This window comes from Podarcis gaigeae (genome assembly GCF_964106915.1).
Source record: "Podarcis gaigeae genome assembly, chromosome: 2".
NCBI classification, from domain to species: domain Eukaryota; kingdom Metazoa; phylum Chordata; class Lepidosauria; order Squamata; family Lacertidae; genus Podarcis; species Podarcis gaigeae.
This window is the reverse complement of record NC_139679.1, coordinates 23,739,455-23,761,278: the sequence shown is the minus strand read 5'-3', so window position 1 is coordinate 23,761,278 and position 21,824 is coordinate 23,739,455. Positions and strand designations below refer to the sequence as shown.

At 43.1% G+C, this 21,824-nt stretch overlaps 1 protein-coding gene and 1 long non-coding RNA gene across 2 annotated transcripts in view; both read left to right on the top strand.

Annotated features, from left to right (window-relative positions):
• LOC310839343 overlaps window positions 1-21,824 on the top strand; it is a 292,189-nt gene that overhangs the window by 193,294 nt on the left and 77,071 nt on the right. The gene's annotated exons all lie outside the window — the stretch shown is intronic.
• ERN1 (endoplasmic reticulum to nucleus signaling 1) overlaps window positions 2,692-21,824 on the top strand; it is a 65,315-nt gene continuing 46,182 nt past the window's right edge. The window contains exon 1 of the mRNA XM_083727453.1: window positions 2,692-3,177. Coding sequence (XP_083583579.1) covers window positions 3,091-3,177 — 87 coding nt within the window. The 5' untranslated portion in view covers window positions 2,692-3,090. The remainder of the gene's footprint in view (window positions 3,178-21,824) is intronic.

Below are 21,824 nucleotides of genomic sequence, written 5' to 3'. Positions count from 1 at the left end.
GCGGTGCTAGTCTCCCAACTGCAGATTGTTAAAGTTTCATTATCATGTGGCCCCAAAATTCCGGATCCCCCCAAAACTGTTGCCAAAGTTTTAGTGCTGTTTTGTGCTGTGAACTCTGCGTTTCGTGCTGCCCCCCCCCAACCAATTGACACAACAAATGCCCCAAAAATCCAACCTTGTCCAATTGACTCCAAACAGGTGCCAAAGTTTAGTGCTGGTTTTGTACTAAAACCTGGGCTAAAGTGGGCTAAGGGGACCGAAGTGGGACAAAGTGGGTTAAGGAGACTTGAGGGGACTTGTAGGGCCTGAAGTGGGCCAAGGAGACTTGGGGGCCCCAAAATGAGCAAAGAGACTTGAGGGGCCCAAAGTTGGCCGATGGGAGTTGAGGGGACTTGAGGGGCTCCTCCTCCACCCTTTAGTCTTCTAGAAATTTTTGGTACTTCTGCAAACCTGAGAGTTATCACAAGACTCCCTCATCCACATCTGTTGATGCCTCTCTTCTGGCTATATAAGCGATGGCATGTGTTATGTACCGAGTTGAATAGGATACAAAATGCAGCAGTCTGATTGGTCCTAGAACAATAGGATTCAGAATGCAGCAGTCTGATTGGTCCGCAGGAGCCACCCAATCCAGCTCCAAGTGGAAGTGAATCCGCAACCTGATTGGCCTACAGGAGAATCCCAGAATTAGCAAATCACTTGGGGCCCATTGTGTAAATAATGTATATAAAGCAGACACTTTGGAGGAATTGGCATTTCTCACTACTATGAGCTGAATAAAGAGCATGAAATCCACACACGGCTCCGAGTATATTTCAGCATGGTACTCAGAAAATTGAATAAGAATTAGAAGACCGGCTTTGATTTTGAACAGAGCACCATTTGCCTTGCAACTCCTATTAATTATAACATCAGCAAATGATATCTAACAAGGGCTAATGAGTACAGCATAAAAATATAGATACAAGTTAGGCGCGCTCAGGAAAATCATTTGCTAAGCAGCATTCATTCATTCACAGAGGTCAAATCTCTCCTTTAATCTCCATTATGTTTGTTCAAGAACCTTTAGAACTGATGAACAGTTAATGGAAATGCATGGTTTCTCTTATTATTACAACTGAAGTTCACCTAGGGACTGGAGGGGTCGTGGTGACTTTCTCTCTCTAAATCCGCCTGCCAAGATGCAAAACAAACACATCTCTCATTGGACTAACTTGTCTGCAGGTTAAAATTGCCAGGGAACTCAGACAAGCTTTTGTCCCGCTCTCACTGACCTTTAGACATTTTAGCAGCATGGGCCCTCCATTTTGTCAAGCGTGGTTCTTTCTGGAACTTGCAGGATTGCTGCCCTGTTGAGTTTTAATGCTACACACTTCTGCTTCCATTGCTGTTAATTTACCTTTCTGTAAAATCATATAAAGTCTGAAAGATCCATAAGGGAAGTGATTAACATTTCCAAAATAAATATTCCAAGCAGGAAAGTTGGTGGTCTTTTTAGCCTACTCTGTCCCTGCATATTCACAACAGCATGTGCTAGAGTACCCTTATTTCCCATTAGGCATCATTATCATCAAATGCTATGAGGTCTTTGGCACCGTACTCAAGATTTTTGGCAGCCTTGAGACATCAATAACGTCAAATATCCCCCCCCCCCCCCACATATCCCACAATACTGTAGAGATTTTGTCCTGCACAATACCCTTCCAACTTGTGGCCTCTTTCTCGCTGAGATGGTTAACATGTCTTGACCCAACTACTTTTGACAGGTCTATCTCCTGTCTCCAGAAAATGAGGTTGTCAGGAAAAAGCCTAGGCTGCAGAACACTTAAACCAAAACCTAGTTTTGTAGGAACCTAGGGAGCTCAAGTAGAACATCTCACACAGGCTTATTTATTTGTTCAGTTTATATCTGTCACCACTTCTTTTGATTCCAGTAAGGCCTAAAAATCTTGCGACTCCAAACCTGCCCAGGTACCTAAGAAATGTGCGCAATGAGGACCTGACTGGTGCTCCATCCAGTATGTGGGAGTATAGGGGTGCCACTTTGTGGATTGGATTTCTTACACACATCCATAGGAGCCAACTCCTATGGGCCAAGGTCCCATTTGGCACCCCAATAAAATATTTGAGGGGAGCAGACCCCCCCAAGTTGATAGACACTGCCATTCGAATGGTGTGTGTGTGCCGCATCATGTGATTGATGATGCAGGGCAGGGCTTACCTGGGGGGTCCCCAATATTTGATTCAAGTTGGCACCCCTGCAACACATCTAAATGGCAGGGCTGCCTATTGCGCGAGACCTTGAAAATCATTTGGTTCCAGAGTGGAAAACCATATTAAAATAGGTGTAAATGTCTACATCTACACACATTCAAACATATATCAGACCCTCCAAGTGTCCCTATTTTGCAGGGACGTCCCTGATTTAGAGAAGCCGTCCAGGTGTCTGATTTGATCCTGGAACGTCCGGCTTTTCCTTAGGACCTCCCTATATTCATGGGAGAAACGTCGGAGGGTATGGAGTTATCCGACCCCCGGAGCCGTCTGAAGGCAATCCTGTATAGGGACGTTAATGTTTGATTATGTTTTTTATATGCGTCGGAAGCCGCCCGAAGTGGCTGGGGCCACCCAGTCCAATGGGCGGGGTATAAACAGCCAAATTACCATTAAGGAATGGGACGTCCCTACTTCCCTCGGGGAAACAAGTCGGAGGGCATGATCTATATGCGACACACACACACGCACTGTGTGTCTCCCTCCCTGCCAGGCATGTTGCCAGCAGGGAAAAGGCGGGGAAGCCGCTGAAGGCCGGCCCTCCTCTTTCTGGCCTCTCGGTTTCATAAAGCCGAGGGTTTCCTCGCGCAGGGCTTTAGAGGCGCCTCCTGAGTGCCAGCCGGTGCCAGTCCCACAGCAACGCCCGACCCTCCGCGCGCCTCTCCATCCCTTCCTCCTTTGACGCGGAAGGCAGAGCGAGGCGAGGCTCCGCCTCCGGAGGAGGAAGGCCGGACACGCCGCAGTCAGGGGCGGCCCGAGAGGCTGCCGAGCCGGGCGGGCGCTGCGCCGGTGCCCGGGAGCGGCGTCGAGAGAGCCATGGCGCGTCGGGAGCGTGTGGCGGCGGCGTCCAGTGGGCTTCTCCGCCTGGCCGCTCTGTGGCTGCTGCTCTGGCTGGGGCCCCGGGTAAGGGCGCGTGGCTGGGGCTCTCCGCTTTCCCGGGGGCGAGGGGGCGAAGCTGCGCGGTGGTGGGTTGGGGTTGAGGGGAGAGGCGGAGAGGGGCGTTCCGAAAAGGCTTCCTAGCTTCTTCTCGCCCTTTCACGGGCATGGTGGGGGGGCCCCCAAACATAACCCAAGGGGCGCAAATCGGGGTTCGAGCACTTTCTCCGTCGGGGAGAGATGCGGGGAAACTCGGGCGCTAAACCCCCCTGCCGCTGCTGGCGCCCCCTAGAGCGCAGAAGGGAGGGCAAATGATGGGGATATTTGCCCCACCTGCGCTCCCAGAGTTCGCCCTCGTTGCAGGTGAGGTGGGCAGAGGATGTGGGAACTGCCCTTCGGGGTTATAGTTTGGAAACCGATTCTGTATTATTAAGACGATTGAATATTTTCCTCGTTTCACGAAAGCACAGGCATTGCCTCATTCTCCGGGTGGCGTTTTCTGCCGATTAGTTTCATTTGCCGTGAGACGTTGGTGTTATGGGGTTGGGAAGAAAACAGTGGGGGGAGACGGGGTGTGTGGCAAAGCTGATGTTCTCTTACTTAGTATATGTGTGGGGTTTTTGTGTTGGTGTCACTCTTTCTACTCGCATGTTATGTTTCCTTGGAAGTGAAAGAGGCTGTGGGGAGGGGTGTGGTCGATTTCTTCGGAACCAATTCTTTAAAGATGGGCACTTGTTGGAAGCAGAGCAGCAGCTGGGCGTTCGGCTTTGAAGTATGGTGGCATCCTGTGGCCTGTTCCTCTGCCTTTTCTAGTGGGCACCTGTATGCCACATTGAACTCCCTTTCTCCAGAGCCTCCTCAGGGGGGCATGAGGGACCCCTTATATCGGGAGGCCGGCTCGGGAGGCCAAACGCCTCTCTGCCGTGCCACACGGAGGATTTGGGGTCACGGGTGGGTAAGAGATGCCCCAGACATCTCGCCATCTTTGGCATTGGAGGCAATGTTGCTGGAAGACGATGATCTCTTGGGAGAGTTGCCCTGCTCATCTTCTTCCATTGGAGGCTGGCGTGCTTTTTGTAGGGGTTCCTTTCAAGTCTAGGGGGTCTGTTGCCATTTAGGGGTGAAGTCAGATAATTTTCACCACATCGGCGCTCTCTGGATTTGCTGTGCAGTAGTGACTTGAGCTTCATGGAAAGTGGCTTGTCAGATTATTCAACATGGGGAACTGGATTTTGCCATGTTTCTGAAGCCCCGTGGATAGGAAACTGAAAACTTATGAGTGACTTGTGCTGCTGCTGTTCTCAATTCTAGAAACATGTGGACAAAACTCCTTTTGGTGAATTCAGATGAAGGTGCACATTTGCATCAAAACAGAAAACACTACCAGTGTTTTTATTGTTGTAGAAGACTGCTCAGTTGAATGCACTCGAGTAATTGCTGGTTTCAGTATTTGTCGCACCTGACTATAGAGACATTATCTTTTTTTTCTGCATCTTATTTTCTACGGTTACAAACTATTTTTGGTTGACCAATAACTGAACCAAAGTATAATATTTTTTGCAGCATAAGTTGCTTTTCAGTCTTAACTGGAGTACCGGCTGTGTGAACAATACCTCCAGCACTATATTAATATTTAGGGATAGAAGTACTATAATAAGGACACATCTTTTTCATGTGTAGTGACAGGATAGTAACAGAAATGACTGGTTCTGATCAAAGAACTGTCAAAAAAGGTGAGAAGTGGCTATTTTTGCATTATCATTTTTTTAAATACAGCTGTTTGCTAATTTTCATTTGGTCTTTACTGCTCTATAGAATCAACAGGCATGCGACATTTCTCGCTTGTGGGGTTGTCCCACCTAACTGTCCATCCTGCAGTCGGAAAAAACTAACACTGAAACTGTTTTGAAAGTCTCTCCTGAAGCTTGTTAGGCCTTCAACCTCACGTGTATATTCAGCCATTATTGCACTGTAGCCAGCACATGTTGCAGTGAAAGGGTTATTACTCAAGAACCTCTTCTTGAACTATCTGGCTTACTCCAGGGTTGTTTTATATAGCTGCAGAGATAATATGGGAAGTTGGAAAGAGCATCTGGTTTCCAGCTGAGCTTGGTTTTGTTGACTAGTAATGTAGACTAAGGCTGTGTGTTCAAAGTACCGGTTTTTTATTTATTTACTGCATTTATGTTTCACCTTTTTTCCTCCAAGGAGCTCAAGGTAGTGTAAATGGTTCTCCTTCTCACTTAATCCCAACAACAACTCTGAGCTGCATGGCCAGGTGGGAATTTAAACCCGGGTCTCCCAGGTTCTAGTCTGACACTTTAACCACTATTCTAACTCTTAATCCAGCTCTAGCGTGCTCCCACCCCCGGCTTTTGAATCCGTTTATACGTGACGCAACATTCCCCACAACAATGTCAAACTATTGTGTAGTTTCTTGAGAAATATTGCCGTTTGATGTGTTTCCCCTTAAACCTGGCTTCAATCCGAAAGGTGAATTTAAGCCACGATCACTTCACAATGAAGCTGGAACTGGAAGTGTGTACCTTGGAGACAGCCATTGCACATATGTGGGTGGCAGCTTAATTAGGAGTTTTGGGGGGGAGTTACAGTGGTGGGGAATCCGAACAGGTAACATGCATTGAGTGAAGACCTTGCTGCCCCCCTCTCTAGTGTCTATAACAGCATGCGGATGCAGGGGGCGCTGTGGTCTAAACCACTGAGCCTCTTGGGCTTGCTGATCGGAAGGTCGGTGGTTCGAATCCCCGCAATGGGGTGAGCTCCCGTTCCTCTGTCCCAGCTCCTGCCAACCTGGGAGTTCTAAAGCACGCCAGTGCAAGTAGATAAATAGGTGTAGCGGTTTAGTCATGCTGGCCACATGACCTGGAAAACTGTCTGTGGACAAACGCAGGCTCCGTCAGCCTGAAAGCAAGTTGAGTGCCGCAACCCCATAGTCGCATTTCACTGGACTTAACCGTCCAGGGTTCCTTTACCTTTACCTTATAACAGCATGTAAATGCGACTTGCAAGGGAGTGGTCTGCAGGGAAATGACCTTGCTGCCTTTTAAGCCGCTAATATATACCTAGTGTAAGATTATTTCAAATTATTATAGGGGTTCCCCCGCATTACTGCTCTGCACATGTCTAGAGATAGCACAGATGTTTAAAATCTGTTGATAAAATGACACTTTTATGAGATTCAAACTAAGCATAGTGGTGTATTTCATTAGACCATTTTTGATATAGAAGTGTACTAAAAAGAAGTTATGTGCATCTTTTTTCAGGTTGGTATGGTAGCAACTAGTTGTATTAGATTCTCATTTTCAGTCTTCCTGCTTATAATGACAACATAATTAGGAAACCCAGTCTTGGGATATGGGTTATATTCACATTCAGGAGAGGAACTTTTAAGGTCAGGGTTTTTTTTATTAAAAAATGCAGCATTCTTTTGTACTGGTATACATGTATGATATTATGAGTGAGGTAAGAGAGGCTAAATTATTATATTTCTTATTCACCCCCTTCCTCTTTCAAAGTAATCATGCTTAACAGAGTGCTGCCATAATATTTGTAATACCAAGGATTTTCAAAACAAGGACTTCAAATTGGGAAAAAATATCTAAAATCATACTTGGGTTTCACCTTTTCTCCTTTTTAAATCCTTGCATTGAATTGTTGTTGTTAATAATTCACCTGAAGACCTACAACATTAAAAACACAATATTAAAACCAACTTACAGTCACAAATATAAGGTGGGTCCTAAAAATATTATGCTAATTTTCTTGCTTTTTTTATTTGTGCTGCGGACAATGAATTAAATAAACATTGATCAAACTTGATGCATTTCTAGCATTACAGAGGGGAAAAATAAGAGCTAGTTATGCCTTCTTGAAGTAAAAAAAAAAAAGCGGAATTAAATTGTCCTGTCTTGTCATAAAAATCATACTGTTGTCTCTTGAGACAGGAATTATTGAGAGTTAGCCCTGAACCTTTTTAATGGGCATTGTTGAGAAAGCCTGGAAGCAGTAGGGTATGTTAGAGTGCTATTTTTTGCAGTCAAAGCCACAGCACCCGGCAAGGGATTGTACCAGAGGGTGCTATTTATCTTGTATATTTTCACTGAATTTGTGCAGAGAATAGTGCCAGAATGTGCAGTGTGCACCTACGAAAGGGCCAAACTTGGGATATTCTAAAACTCGTCTGGTTCACCTTTGTAGTATGCATAATAAAAAAAAATATTAATTTGGGGGGGAAAGCTTAAGGTAAAAAAAAAGTATACATTATTAAAGGATGGAATTCACACACAGCCAGCCAGCATTGTTATAGCAGATGGGTTGGAATGGGCGTACTACCAGGTCATGGCTTGATCTAAGGTGGGTCTCAGCAGCAGTACTCCCACTTCACAAATATATGGTATTTATTTGACCCCATATGGATGTTTGGTTTAAAAAATGGTTCCTAGTGTAGTGGGCCTGAACAGGGGAGACCTGACTTCAAATCCTTGTCCAACCAGGAATGTCACTGGGTGCAAACTGTCTCTAAGCACAAGGATAAATGGGGCAAACCCCATGTAGGCCTTGTAGGCCTTCATGAACTCCATGTAAAATAGCAGAATACAAATGGAATAAATAAGTGCAACTAATATTCAGTGGGGCTGAAAATACAGGTAATGTTTTAGAATTGTTTGATTTATTGTAGACCAAAAGTAACTTCAGCTATACTTTTGCTTTTACTTGAAAAGTGTGGTTTCCCCCCTGCTTCCTTTTAAATAGAAATATTAATGCAGAAATAACAGCTCCCTCTACTCCATTAAACATGCTTTAGTGACTTGTTTTCTAAAACCTATGCATGCTATCAGGCTGTAACCTAGCAATGTAATTAGAGCACTTGCTGACAAAATAAGCTCAATGAATCATAGGGCATATATGATGATCATGCTAGTTGCTTTGTTATTGTGCGGAAGCTCTCTCAAATGTTTTGCCTTCCCATATGTCCAGCGATAAGTTGCCAGGAACACGATACAGTATATGTTTCATCTGCCCACTGAAACATGTATTGCTCTGGTCTCGTCAAAGTTAAACGAGGCAGGATTCAGTAAAATATTTGCAAGTGTAACTCGTACACTCTGACCCTACATTCTGTTCCAGATAATAAGATATTGGGGCACACAAAGAAAGCCAGATGAAGGTTTAGATTAGGAGTTAATACATTTACCATTTTACTTTCTTCATTGCATTTAATTACAGGACTGATTCAGGCAATATTTCCTCCTCAAAATAGCAGCCTGGAGGGGGTCTTGTGCTGCTATGCCTCCCTCGTCTGCCCCTCCTTTTTTCCTTCACTTGCTCACTGGAGAAATGAATTACTACGCTTAGGATGTCCGAAGTGGATACGAATATAGGCTCTCACAGATTTTGTTAGATTAATATGTTGTAGGCCTTTGTGTGTCTCAAGAGACAATGGAGTGAGCCTCCAGGGATGTAGCCAAACTGCTGTGTTAGCAGCGTCACAGCAACCTCCCTGGGGCACAAGCCTGGGCAGTGTATATGGAGGTTCTGGGTTACCCAGATGACAGGACCCCCACCCCACGCCCGGCCTTGCTGATGTGGTCCAAAGGAAATTGGAGCAATACATTTGGCACCAGCTTGACTGCAGGAGTTACTGGAAGGAGGCACTAAGAAAACAGATTTCATCACTCAGGGTCAGGGAGGTCCCATATTAAAATAAATTCTGGATCTCTCGGTTTGGTCATTCAGTTCTCTCTGGGAAGTGGGGAGACTTGATTCTGCATATAATTAACAACATTTTCATCTCATTAATAGGAGGTCACATTAAGTAGACAAGCTGGTAGAATATCTCTCAACTCTGATATTGAAATCGTAGTCTGAAATATTTCTTTTTCTTTTTTATGTTGCCCTCTGGTTTGTAAGCATTGAATTCTGAAGGATAAGAGGTAGGAAATATTTCAAAAAAAAATTAGACATGCCAGATTCTGAGATGGTTGTTGTGTAGTAAACAGTGCATTGTTGAATCGTTCATTACAACTGCCAGTGTATTCTAAATTGCAGAACAGGTACCAAAGCTGCCTCAAATTTGTTATAGCGTTTAAAAATAACCTTTAAAGCTTCTGCTTTCACTTGCACTGGTAGACCAATGACCAACAGCAAGCTAGTTACACCTGTTGAAACCAATATGGTACATTAGTCCTGATTTGTCATTGATTTTAAGAGGATTTAGGTAAGACTTAGGTCTTTTCTAAACAGTCAGCAAAGTAAGATGGTAGAGTTCTGAATAGCTAGAATGGACTGTACCACTTTAGTCTCCAAGTGGGGAAAATAACATTTGTGAATGCACCCTTGCATAAACGGTCTGTAGTGGTACAGGCCACTCTATCACTTAGAAGTTCTTTCACCTCCTACTGCATGTGTAGATCAAGGTTAATGGCCTCTTGATTAGGGACTATCAAGTAGAGAATGGATGGCTGCTATAACAAGATCCCATACACACACGAGATTTGATATTTGTGGTCAACCTCAGGTGGAAGACCACTTGTTATCTGTTAGCCTGCCCCTTATATAGGACCCAAGAGATCACTTTCTGAACCCTTTGTTTGCACAAAAAAGCATGTTTCACCCTGGCAGAAATGGTTCACTTTCTTCTGCGATACCATAATAGCTTTGTAACACACACAGGGGCTCCCTCTATGCAGTGGCTGCCAAATCAATCAATCAGGAAAAAGGAATTGGATGAAATTGCAGTAAATTATTTTGGTGAATCTGAAATCAAGCTGGATTTGAGATCATTATTGTCTCTGGTGTCTTCTCTTTCTTGAATCGTGGATGTTGGCTTGTATTATGGTTGCATGTTCCGTGTTATTTTGTTGATACTTTTCCTGCTGGTTTGTCATGGCCTTTGGCTAGAACAATAAGCTTAGGAGCAAACAAGTACAGTACAATCGCATCTGATGTGTCGTTAACTTGCGTGATTTCAACCTTGCGCAGTTGAAAGCTGGCCGGTTAAAATCGTGTAGATGAATTGAGCACAAGGTGGAGAGCTCAACAGCTCCTTTTTGCACTGTGTTTTTCCAGCGCGGAAAGGGCTTTTAAGCTCTCTGCCTTGCTTACTAGGCAAGGCCCACTCAGTGCACAAGCTCCAGAAGCTAAGGATATTTGCACAAGGGTGGTTCCAAGGGGGCGGTTCAAGTGTGCACATTTTTGCATATACGCGCCACCCCCAAAACGTAACTACCATGCAAGATGAGATTGTACTGTACCATTTATCTCTGAAATATATGCCACATCAAAGAATACTAAGTTACTAAAACTTATGAGAACACTGTCTTCTTCAAATTATTCTATACAGTGGTACCCCGGGTTACATACACTTCGGGTTACAGACTCCGCTAACCTGGAAGTAGTACCTCGGGTTCAGAACTTTACCTCAGGATGAGAACAGAAATCATGCGGTGGTGGCACGGCGGCAGCAGGAGGCCCCATTAGCTAAAGTGGTACCTCAGGTTAAGAACGGTTTCAGGTTAAGAACGGACCTCCAGAACGAATTAAGTACGTAACCAGAGGTACCAGTGTACTGCGATGCGGAACCTTTGTTTCTCCAGATGCTGCTGAACTACAACTCCTGCCCAGGCATGTTGGGAGTAGTAGTTCAGCAACATCTGGAGGGATAAAGGTTCCTCAAATGTGTTCTGCACCACAATAACTGCACATTGTGATGAATGTGACCCGCCAACCAGCCCATGGTTCTTTGATTTTTTTAAATTGCCTTTAATGTAGCTTTAGTTCTTTTGTATTGTATGAGTGTAAATTGCCTTCTCTATGAAGGCCATGCCACACCTTAATAAAAAAAATAGGCAGGCAGATAGCAAAAACAGGAGGTGTATTGATCCCTTGATAAGCCACCATGTAGGATTAATCAGATGCATTTTACATTAGTATCTTGGTTCTCGAATGTACAGTCATACCTCAGGTTGAATGTGCTTCGGGATGAGCGCGTTCGAGTTGTGCTCCGCAGCAACCCGGAAGTAACAGAGCGTGTTACTTCCGGGTTTTGCCGCTTGCGCATGCGCATGCGCTCAAAATGACGTCATGCGCAGAAGCTGTGAAAAGCGACGCGTGCATGCGCAGACGTGCCGTTGCTAGTTACGTTTGCTTCTAGATGTGAACAGGGCTCCGGAACGGATCCCGTTTGTATCTAGAGGAACCACTGTAATCCGTTCTGGAAGTCCATTCTACTTCCGAAAACGTTTGAAAACCAAGGTGCGGCTTCCAATCGGCTGCAGGAGCTTACTGCACTCAATCGGAAGTTGCGTTGGATATTTGGTTTCCACATTTTTTTTGCAAACCAGAACACTTACTTATGGGTTTATGGCGTTTGGGAGCCAAAACGTACGAGTACCAAGGCGTTCAAGAACCGAGGTACGACATTAACTTCCCTATACAGGATTGCCTTCAGTCATATATGCTGCTTTACATTTATTTCTCATATCATAGACATGTTGGAAGTAGAACTATGGCATGTGATCTTGTAACCAACACAGGGAAGTAAAAAATTGTGCGAACAAATGCCTGACGTGCTTTACACAGTTTGCTTTATTTCAATCCCAGGAAATTGGTTAGGGTTTGGTTTTCTTTGCCTCTTGCTATGTTTGTGGCTTGCATAAGAGGAAGCATGGTATGCTAAACTTCATTTCTGCATTTTGACATCGTGATTAAAACTGATGAGAACTGTTTAGAAGTCTTCATAAAATGTTAGCATCCTGTCATTTCCATGCTTTAACGAAATGTAAATTTTAAAATGTTCAAAATCTAAGCATTACAATTTAATGAAGTGATAAAATAGACATACGGTGGTACCTTGGTTCCCAAACGGCTTAGTTGTCATGCAAATCAGCTCCCAAACACCGCAAATAAAGTGAGTGTTCCAGTTTGCAAACGTTTTTCGGAAGTTGAACGTCCTACGCGGCTTGCAATTGAGTTGCAGGAAGCTCCTGCAGCCAATCAGAAGCTGCACCTTGGTTTGCAAAAGGTTTCAGGAGTTGAACAGACTCCTGGAACAGATTAAGTTCGAGAACCAAGGTACCACTGTATAGACATGGACCAGATGGTTTTTTACTGTGTGAATGAGCCATGGCAAGTCTTGGGTTTAGGGGCTCCTCCACTCCCCAAACTTCTTTCGCACCCTATAGGATGCTTCTGAAGTAGAACTAACCACAGTTCTTCATAATGTCAGAATTCAGGAGACCCTGGTTAGTGAGATGAAGCCAAGATCAAAGCATGGGTTCAGATCCTGTCTTGTTCTCAAACCAGTGTTTTAATAAACCACAGTTTCCTGAATTCAGAGATGACAGGGACCCATTGGTACTTTTGAATCACAAGCAGATGCTTCCAGTCTCCTCTTCTGGTCCTCAAAAGAGGAGAGAGTAGCTGTAGCTCAATGATTAGAGCACTTGCTATGCATGTAAAAGATTCCAGTTATGATCCCCAGCAATGCCAAGTAGAATGGGAAATCAGAATAATAAGCCCCATAGGAATTTCCTAGCCAAAACTTTAACTCCATCCATCTTCCCTCTCTCCACCCCCCTTTCTTTTTTCTTTCTTTTTTCTTCTCCCCCTAATGCCTCAACAAATGAAATGGATTTGTAAAAACATTACATGGAAGAAGAAAAAAACAACAAGGCACTACACTTCTGTAAAACAAGAAAATCCTTAATAAAAAATATTTTTAAAAAAACTGTAGACATCTATGGACACTCTGTGGTCCAGTCTTGTTGCACTTGTATTTAAAAAAAAAAATCGAATAAAAATCAACAGTAAGCTAAATGCAGATTAAAACACCTGCAATTTCTGCATGTCTGTTTAGGCTTGCCTAAACAACCAGGCTTTAATCCCATTGATGTCAATGGGCAGGGAGTTCCAATCTGTAGATGCTGCAGCAGCACTAAAAGATGGATTTCTTAAAACAACCAAGGAAGTACAGCCCTACCTTGGTCGTCGAACAGCTTAGTTCTCGAACATTTTGGCTCCTGAGCGCCGCAAATCCAGAAGTGACAGTTCCAGTCTGCGAACTATTTTTGGAAGCCGAACGTCTGATGGGGCCTCCATGGCTTCTGGTTGGTTGCAGGAGTTTCCTGCAGCCAATCAGAAGCCGCGCTTTGGTTTCTGAACGTTTTGGAAGTCAAACGGACTTCTGGAACGGATTCTGTTCGACTTCCAAGGTACAACTGTATTATGTGACACCTGTAAAAGTGAAAGTTCGGTCACTGGCTTCTAAAATCTGAGTTTTAGGCTTTCATCACCAGTGCATTGTCTCACTAAAAGCCCATGACTTGAAGACTGAGCTCATGATATTAGTTGAAAAATATGTATATAGAAAAAGCTATGGATGTTCGCAGACTCGTAGCTTATTTGCAGATGGAAGGAATAAGGAAATGCAAAGTTTTACATTTTAAACAAAAATAATAATAATTGTTCCAAGGAACATGATGAAACTTGGTAAAGTTCTGAAAAACCACCCACCCTTGGGTTTCATTTAAAGGTTATGAATGCCCCTTTGATAAATAACTTCCTCAACATGCTACTATAAAAATTAGACCCTACTTTATCTAAATGTCAAATAGGACTGTTTATTCCCAGTGGAGCAGTGGCTGTGGCGTGGCCAAGTTGCAGAACAGACGGAACATTTGCTTCCAGGGTCTTTAGTAATGTTGTAGAAAAGGAGCATTACGAACTCTCATTAGGCAAGGGTTAGCCCATTATATCCTTACTTAAGTGCCAGCATTTGGCAAGCCGCTTTGATTATTTCTTATATTCATTTCAGTGTTTATCCTACACAATCCCAGGTGCTCTGGTTGTGTTTTTTGAAAATACATAACATTATTCAGAATACTTAAGCATGCTTACAGTACAATCCTATTCATTCTTACTCAGAAGGAGTTCAGTGGGGCTTCTACTCATGTAAGTGTCCATGGAATTGCGTGTCGAGACCCCGCAGCCACCCCCTTGTTGGAAAATAACTCACACAAGGACACAGATACAGTGGTACCTCGGGTTAAGTACTTAATTCGTTCCAGAGGTCCGTACTTAACCTGAAATTGTTCTTAACCTGAAGCACCACTTTAGCTAATGGGGCCTCCCTCTGCTGCCGCGCCGCCGGAGCACGATTTCTGTTCTCATCCTGAAGCAAAGTTCTTAACCTGAAGCACTATTTCTGGGTTAGCGGAGTCTGTAACCTGAAGCGTATGTAACCTGAAGCGTATGTAACCCGAGGTACCACTGTATTAGGTTTATGTTATTGGGCAAATTTGGCCACAACTTTATTGAATTACAGAATGTGAGCGGTATTGGCTTAGGCATTGTTTGGACCCGACTATATCTGACTCCTGCCCGCTGCACAGGAAGTCCGGTAAGGGTAAACCACCGATAGGGGGAGTCCTGTCGATGCAAACCAACTCAAGCTCCCCCTGGTGTTCTCATCAGGGTCGTGTCAAGGCTTTAGCCCCGACCGGGCTTCGTACAAGATCAACACCCCCAGATTCCTTTAACGGAATACCCTTAAGCATGGAGGGGCAGGTGATGGTCACACAAGGTCAAACAATGCCTAACCGCAACCCTAACAAAGTTGTGACGATTGCTACGGGGTAGGCGAAAACTAAGTGGCCAGTGCCAGTTTGCCAAATTCCTACCAGGCCCCTCGGACAACTAAGGCGACCAACCGAAGTCCATAGCAAGGCCAGTGCCTAACCTGTGAATAGGGAGGGAGGGCAGGTGATTGAGGAAGTGAGCCAAGAGGAAGTCCTCCGGCTCGCTCCTTGGTTTAAACTGCCCCGGCCACGCCCCCCAGCCAGCGGATTGGCTGGCCGGGCTCTGACACGGCCGGGATCCCCCAGGCAACGGGGGACAAAGTCCCCCGCCCCCGGTGGGGAGTGGGTGACCACGTAGTCCACCACAGCTCCTCCCCACTGGGATGTGGAGCAGATTTGCAGCCTAAATGACTGGTGCTTACACTTGGGTAAGCAGGGATAGGATTGCAGTGTGAATGAGATGTTTGTAGTAAGTCTCATTGATTTCAGTGACACTTCAGGATGTGTGTGTGTGTGTGTGTGTGTGTGTGTACTTTAAAATTGCAATCTGTGATCTACACTTACTTGTTTGCAGCTGTGAACCCCATGCCTGTTTACTCAAAAGTAAGGTCCACTACATTCAGTGGTACTGGCCACTTACTTTATCAAACCTTTATTAGGCATTATGGAAATAAAACCTTAAAAGAGAAAATAACATATAAAAGCCTTGAAATATATATAAAAAGGCAGCAGTTTGCTAAATGCATATATATATATACATATAGAGTCAGTGGTTTTCCTTGTTATCCTGCTCCTTGGAGGACTGCTACCAAAAACTCGGCTACCCCCGCCGTTACCCTTTGGTCAACGTCAGATAGGTAGAAACCCACACATTCACCTTGCTGCGGTTCCAGACCACCCAAAAGAGGGGACAGCACGCGTTGACGGAGCGTACTGTACAATGGGCAATGAAGGAGAATATGCTCTACAGTGTCCGGGACATTCATAGAGCATCTGCAGAGTCTCTTGTTTCTAGGAATGTTTTGATATCTTCCCCTGACAAATGCTGAGGGAAAAACATTCAAACGGGCCAGCATAAAAGCCCTACGTTGGGCTGGGATTATTAGTTTAGTGACGTAATTGGCTCTGCTATCTAAGATATTTAATTCATAGAATATGGGGGAGCAAATTTTGTTTACAGCTGCCATAATATTTTGTCTCTCGACATCCTTTAGTCTAGTTAGGATATTATGGGAGATATATTGCTCACTAGAATTGTACAGGGGCTCCAGCTCGATGCCTAAAGATTCAATCTTTTTTTCGAGGTGCTGATACCATCTTGATTTATAGGAGTCTTTGAGCAAATCAGCGAGCAGACTTGATGGAGGGCAGCGAAAGTGGCAGCGTAACCAATACTTTATTGAGGTGGACCATGCCCAATATTCCATTGTGTGTATGCCTATTTCTGCACACATTGTTTCATATTTGATCATAGCTGGGAGTCCAAGAATACGTCTCAGAAAGCTAGAGTGAATCTTTTTTAAATCATTGTTATATGCTTGGACCCATAGCGGGATTCCATAGAATATCTGGGATTGCACTTTTGTTTGAAATATCTGATTTGCCGCAGGAATAAATTGATTACCTTTCTGATAATGAAAACGGGCAACTGCTGATGAGATGCACTTTGCCTGTTTTATGGCATTTGTGCGATGGGTTGCCCACCCTAAATTGCTCTGGAATAAGATTCCCAGATACCTATAGATTTTCACTTGTTGGATTTCTTGCCCTCTTATTTTCCATTTCTCTAATTTCCAACCATTCGAGAAGACCAAAATTTTTGTCTTCTCATAGTTTATAGAGAGTTTGTTACATTCGCAATAGAGGATCAGTGAAGATATAAGACGTTTCAGACCCAAGCTCGTTAGGGATAGTAGGACAGCATCGTCTGCGTATAGTAAGAGAGGAACTGGTTTCTGATTAAGTTTAGGGGCATGTGATTCTATTTTTTGAAGGTAATCTGGCAAGTCTGATAAGAATAAATTAAATAGAAAGGGGGCAAGAATACACCCTTGTTTTACCCCTTTCGAGATTGGGATGTCTGATGAGAGGTGACCTTTGATGTTAAGTTTGACTTGACAGGTATTGGAAGAGTGTAGATTTTGCATTAGAATCAATAGGCGCTGATCAATTTTTAATTCTGCGAGTTTCCTCCACAACTTTGGGCGGTCAATTGAGTCGAATGCACCACGAAAATCTACAAAAGCAGCGTATATCTTAGATTGCCTTTGGGATCTGTATTTTTCAACCAGATGCATAAGTATAAGACAGTGGTCTAGTGTGGAGCAACCTTTGGAGAAACCTATTTGTTCTTTCCCTGGTAAATTTAGATTTTTCATCCAGGTAAGGAGTTTAGATAAGAGGTGCTTAGCGTAGATTTTCCCTATCACTGATAGAAGGCTTATCGGTCTATAATTCCTTGGTTCTTTTGGGTCGCCATTTTTAAAGATTGGAATAATTATTGATCTTAGCCATATCTCAGGTATGATCCCATATTTATCTATAAGCGTAAACAGTTGGGCTAAGGGTTCTGCCCACCAATCGATATAGGTCTTAAATAATTCTATTGGTAGACCGTCTGGCCCAGGAGATTTCCCCGATTTGAAATTTTTAACTATCTCTCTAATTTCCTCTTCCTCTACCCTTGGCCACTCCTGAAGTTTAATAATTTTATTTTTGGTGGTTTCATTTCCTTTAAGTTCACTGTGTAGATTGTTAAATACAGATGTAAAGTATTGGAACCATTTGGATTCTGCAATTGGTGGTAGAGTTAGTTGGTTTTCGGCTTTCAATCCTCCATACACTAGGTTCCAGAACGCTTTGTTGTTTTTGCTCTGAATTGAGTCAAATAATTGTAGCCATTTTTGGGTTGCGTATTTCTGTTTCTTTTCGGCCAGAATGTAATGATATTTTCTTTTTTCATCAAGATAAGAGGGCTCTAGTTTAGTGCGATTATTTTTAAATGTTTGGCGCAGTTTTCTTTTTAGCTTGAAACATTCATCATCAAACCAAGGGCTAGCGGTATGTTTAAGTACCCAAACTTTAGGTGGAGTACTAAGCTCTACAAACATTTGAAAGATTTCATTATAAATTTTCGGGATATCACTGTAGAAATTAGTGATCTTTAAGTTGGATAATACTTGTTTTCTCAGGTTGGCTGTAAGTTTTTGCCCCACTGCTACACTCATTTCCTGGGACCATTTTAGTTGGGTCATTTGTTTGTATTGAGAAGGTTCTATGGTATTGTACTTAGTTATTTTGGTTTCGTCCTTTAACTTAATAGACAACGATAATGGCTGGTGGTCGCTTTCAGTGCGCGTTCCAATTTTGAAGTCCATGATCGAATTTATAATATTATAAGGGACAAGAATATAGTCGATGACACTGCATCCTCGGGGGGAGAAGTATGTAAACTCCCCGCTTCTATCGCCTTTTGTTGAACCATTCACAATCTGCAAATTAAAGTTGTTACATAATTCAAGTAGGCGTAAGCCTTCGTTGTTAACAACCCTGTCTCTGGAGAATCGTCCTATTTTCAGGGCATGTGCGATATCATTATCAGTATTCCAATTTAGTTTGCTACATAGTTGTTCATTGTTGGTTCCTACTCTGGCATTAAAATCACCTGCTATTATCAGTGAGGCATTTGGGTATTTATCGGTCAGATTTTCTATATAAGAGGTTAGTTGTGACCAGTTTTCACTGCTGCTGTTGTTTTTGGTTGGGGGGATATAGACATTTACAAGTAGCAAAGAATCTTTGTTTTGGGTTAAAAGTAGAGCTTGTGCAAGTGGTAAGCATTCTTCTAGTTGCTTGATTTCAAACTTAGGGTTGTTGTCTTTGATCATACGACAGAACCCTGCTTTCGGCCGGCCCTTCGTGTTTGTTTTCAGGTACTGGCCACCAAGTAAGCGAGCATAGGATTTCGGGCTTATAAAAACGTTAAAACTGCAGTTCGCATCAGCATTAACCCTTATCACCAAATGTCAGGCCACCAAGAAGGTCTCAGAACACTTCTGAAATACATTTGGAGTTTAGTAAGTCTAAGGGTTTTGGTGCTGTCCCCAAGGGCAGCTCTCCATGTGTGTGTGATGTTATAACCTAGGCTACCGACGATATTTGAGGGCATCTTATTGTTATCTGAGACATCATGTAAAGGCAGTGGGTTCGAGTTTTAAAGCCCAGAACCGGCAAGGATGTCCACAAAACAGCATTGCTAAAGTGGAGCTTGCAAACAGTTGTCAAAGGCAGCCTCATGCAGATGTGTAATAATACATTAGTCTCAACTTAGTGTTTCAACACATGAATGATATGCTGCTACGTAGGTTTCTTTCTGATGTTAAAGGTTGGAATTTTATTATATTTTTTAATGAGATGGAATTGGTGAATGTCACTTTTGGTCACTGGATTCCTTGTAGTAAAATAAAATACAATATAAGAAAATATTCTCTCCATCCTGCCACCAGGCCTCCATTCACTCTGAAGCCGCTTTGCTTCATAAGGATAATTTGGGGGTTTACACATATAACATAGTTCCTGCCTGTCCCTCAATCCCAAAGCCACATGAGCTTTTTAGTTTTCCTTCTGCCAGCAGCCCCCTTTCCCAATATCCCTTCAATAAACTCTCAATGCCTTCTCTGAGGCACGAGAAGACCCTGTGAGATATGAGAAGTAAAAACCTACTGCCTCTGTTGCTTTGTGCCTCTGCTGGTCTTTTCCAAGGCTGAAAGCACCTTCATATCAGCCTGGATAAGCTCATTTGGTTAGAGTGTGGTGCTGATAATGCCAAGGTTGCAAGTTCGATTCCCGTATGGGATAGCTGCATATTCCTGCATTGCAGGGGGGTTGGACTAGATCAGGCACCCCCAACCTTTGGCCCTCCAGATGTTTTGGACTACAGTTCCCATCATCCCTATCCACTGGTCCTGTTAGCTAGGGATCATGGGAATTGTAGGCCAAAACATCTGGAGGGCCGCAGGTTGGAGATGCCTGGACTAGATGCTCCTCAGGGTCCCTTCCAATTCTGCAATTCTATGATTTCTATCTCCCTCTCAAGACATGTGCCAAAAAGACAAACCTTTCATATTCTTTCTCTTGATAACAGAAGTTGTGCTTCCTGTTATGGATTGAATTATGTGGAAAACCTTTCAGGTTCTCCTTTCTGCCCGTCCTCTAAAAATGTTGCAACTCTAAAATCAGTTATGTAGTAGGAAGGGAGAAGTTTGAGCAATACAGGGTCTTCGTTCTTGCGCATGAAGGGTTTGCCCTCTCCCTTCCCTCCTACGCAAAGTTTTTTCATCTTGAAGTCTCTTCTTCAAAGAATTCAGGTTGCCGATATGATACGGGGTGATAGTGCTTATGGAGACTTGAAGGAGTAGTTTAAAAGACAAATGTTCACTTCTAAGTATAATTAGAAGGGTAGGGATTCACTTAGAAGCATTCCTGGGCAAAATCGGATTGCTTCAAAATACCTGCAATGCACTGTGCAGTTCAAGAAAATATATATATTGAGCTGTTTAAGACTTTATAATTGGTAATATACAGAACAATGGAAGTGTGGGGGGGGGAACCGACAACTGATTGTATAAGTAAATTGAATGGAATGCGAAAATTTGTACATAATGGAAAAAAGCATTTTATTTTTTAAAAAGAGGAAGTTGTCTTGTTCATAGTTGGGATAAGCTGTTGTCAGCCCAGAACATGGAAGACCATTTTTTTTCTTCGGCTCTGTGGAGACAATTCTCTGCTGGCCAGATCTTGTCGCTCATTTAGTTTTTAGAGAAGAAAAAACGAGGAACACGAAACACTCACATCCTTTCGGTGTTTTAAAAATTGAAGATAATCACAATTGCACTTCGTTTCTTGAGCAAGAGGTATATGGCTTGCTTACAACCCCCCTTCCCTTTTAAAACACAGAAGATTTAACTTCAAAAAGAGCAAAAGGCATATGTTGGAGTTATATTTAAAATATCACCCAGGATAATCTTATTAAAACTCAGAAGGGAATCCAGCCATGCAAAGTCCTGTTTTGATTGCTGAACATATACTAGTGAGAGAATATTTCACAACAGAATATTGAGGAATCCTGTCAATTCCTTTCTGCTTGCTTCCTTTTTTAAAAAAACTCCAAAGTGGGATTACATTTATGCAATAGTTAACACCTATTCTAAATATTGTGTTTAAGTTTTCCGAACTCAGTTTAACAAACTTCCCTTGTCAAATGGAAACTCTTGTTAAAAGAAACGAAACCCTGTTTTCTTAGCGATGCAACAGGTGCACAACATGTGTGAGATTTCATGTGTTATTAACCAGCATTGGAACAGTTAAGGGGCCGCTTGATTTCAAGGCTGTTTCTTGGAAAATAATCCACTTCTGTTCTTGTGTTCTGGCAGCAAATATTGTCGGCTAGATCTCAGGCATAGGCACCTATCCAAAACAAACACCTTTGGATAAGCGAAGTTTTAATTTCTTGGGTGAAGGGGTGACATTTATTTCACAGGAGTGCGAACTACCCATATGCTTCATTGTTTATTTGCTGATAGTCCGTACAGAGGAGAACGTTTTGTGTCTAAAGTTACTAGTTAGCTTCAAAATTACTATAGATCAAGAGAGGACTTCCATTTAGGTTTTAATGCTCCAAGAATATGTTTGAAACTCAAAATGAAAGCAGTCAATGCAGAATAGCATTCAGTATTGAGAAGCAAATGAAGAAAATATTTGCTATAGCTATTATGAAGACCTGCTAGCATTTAATAATGCCTTTTAGATGTTACCTTGGAATTGGCAGATGTAACCTATACAAACAAGCGTTAGTCTGTTCTAGTAGATGAACAGTTAAAACCAGGATCTTTGCATCCTGTTCCGGACTTGGTTTCACTCTTTCAAACTCAGGCGCAAGTCTTGGTTTGCTCATTTCATTTACCAGCATGTAAAAATCCTGTTCACATTTCCCAACAGGGGAGAAAGTAGAGTGTGGCAAAATGTTGTTAGCAAAAGTGGACTGGATCCTTTAGCATATAGTCTTGAGAAAGAATGAGA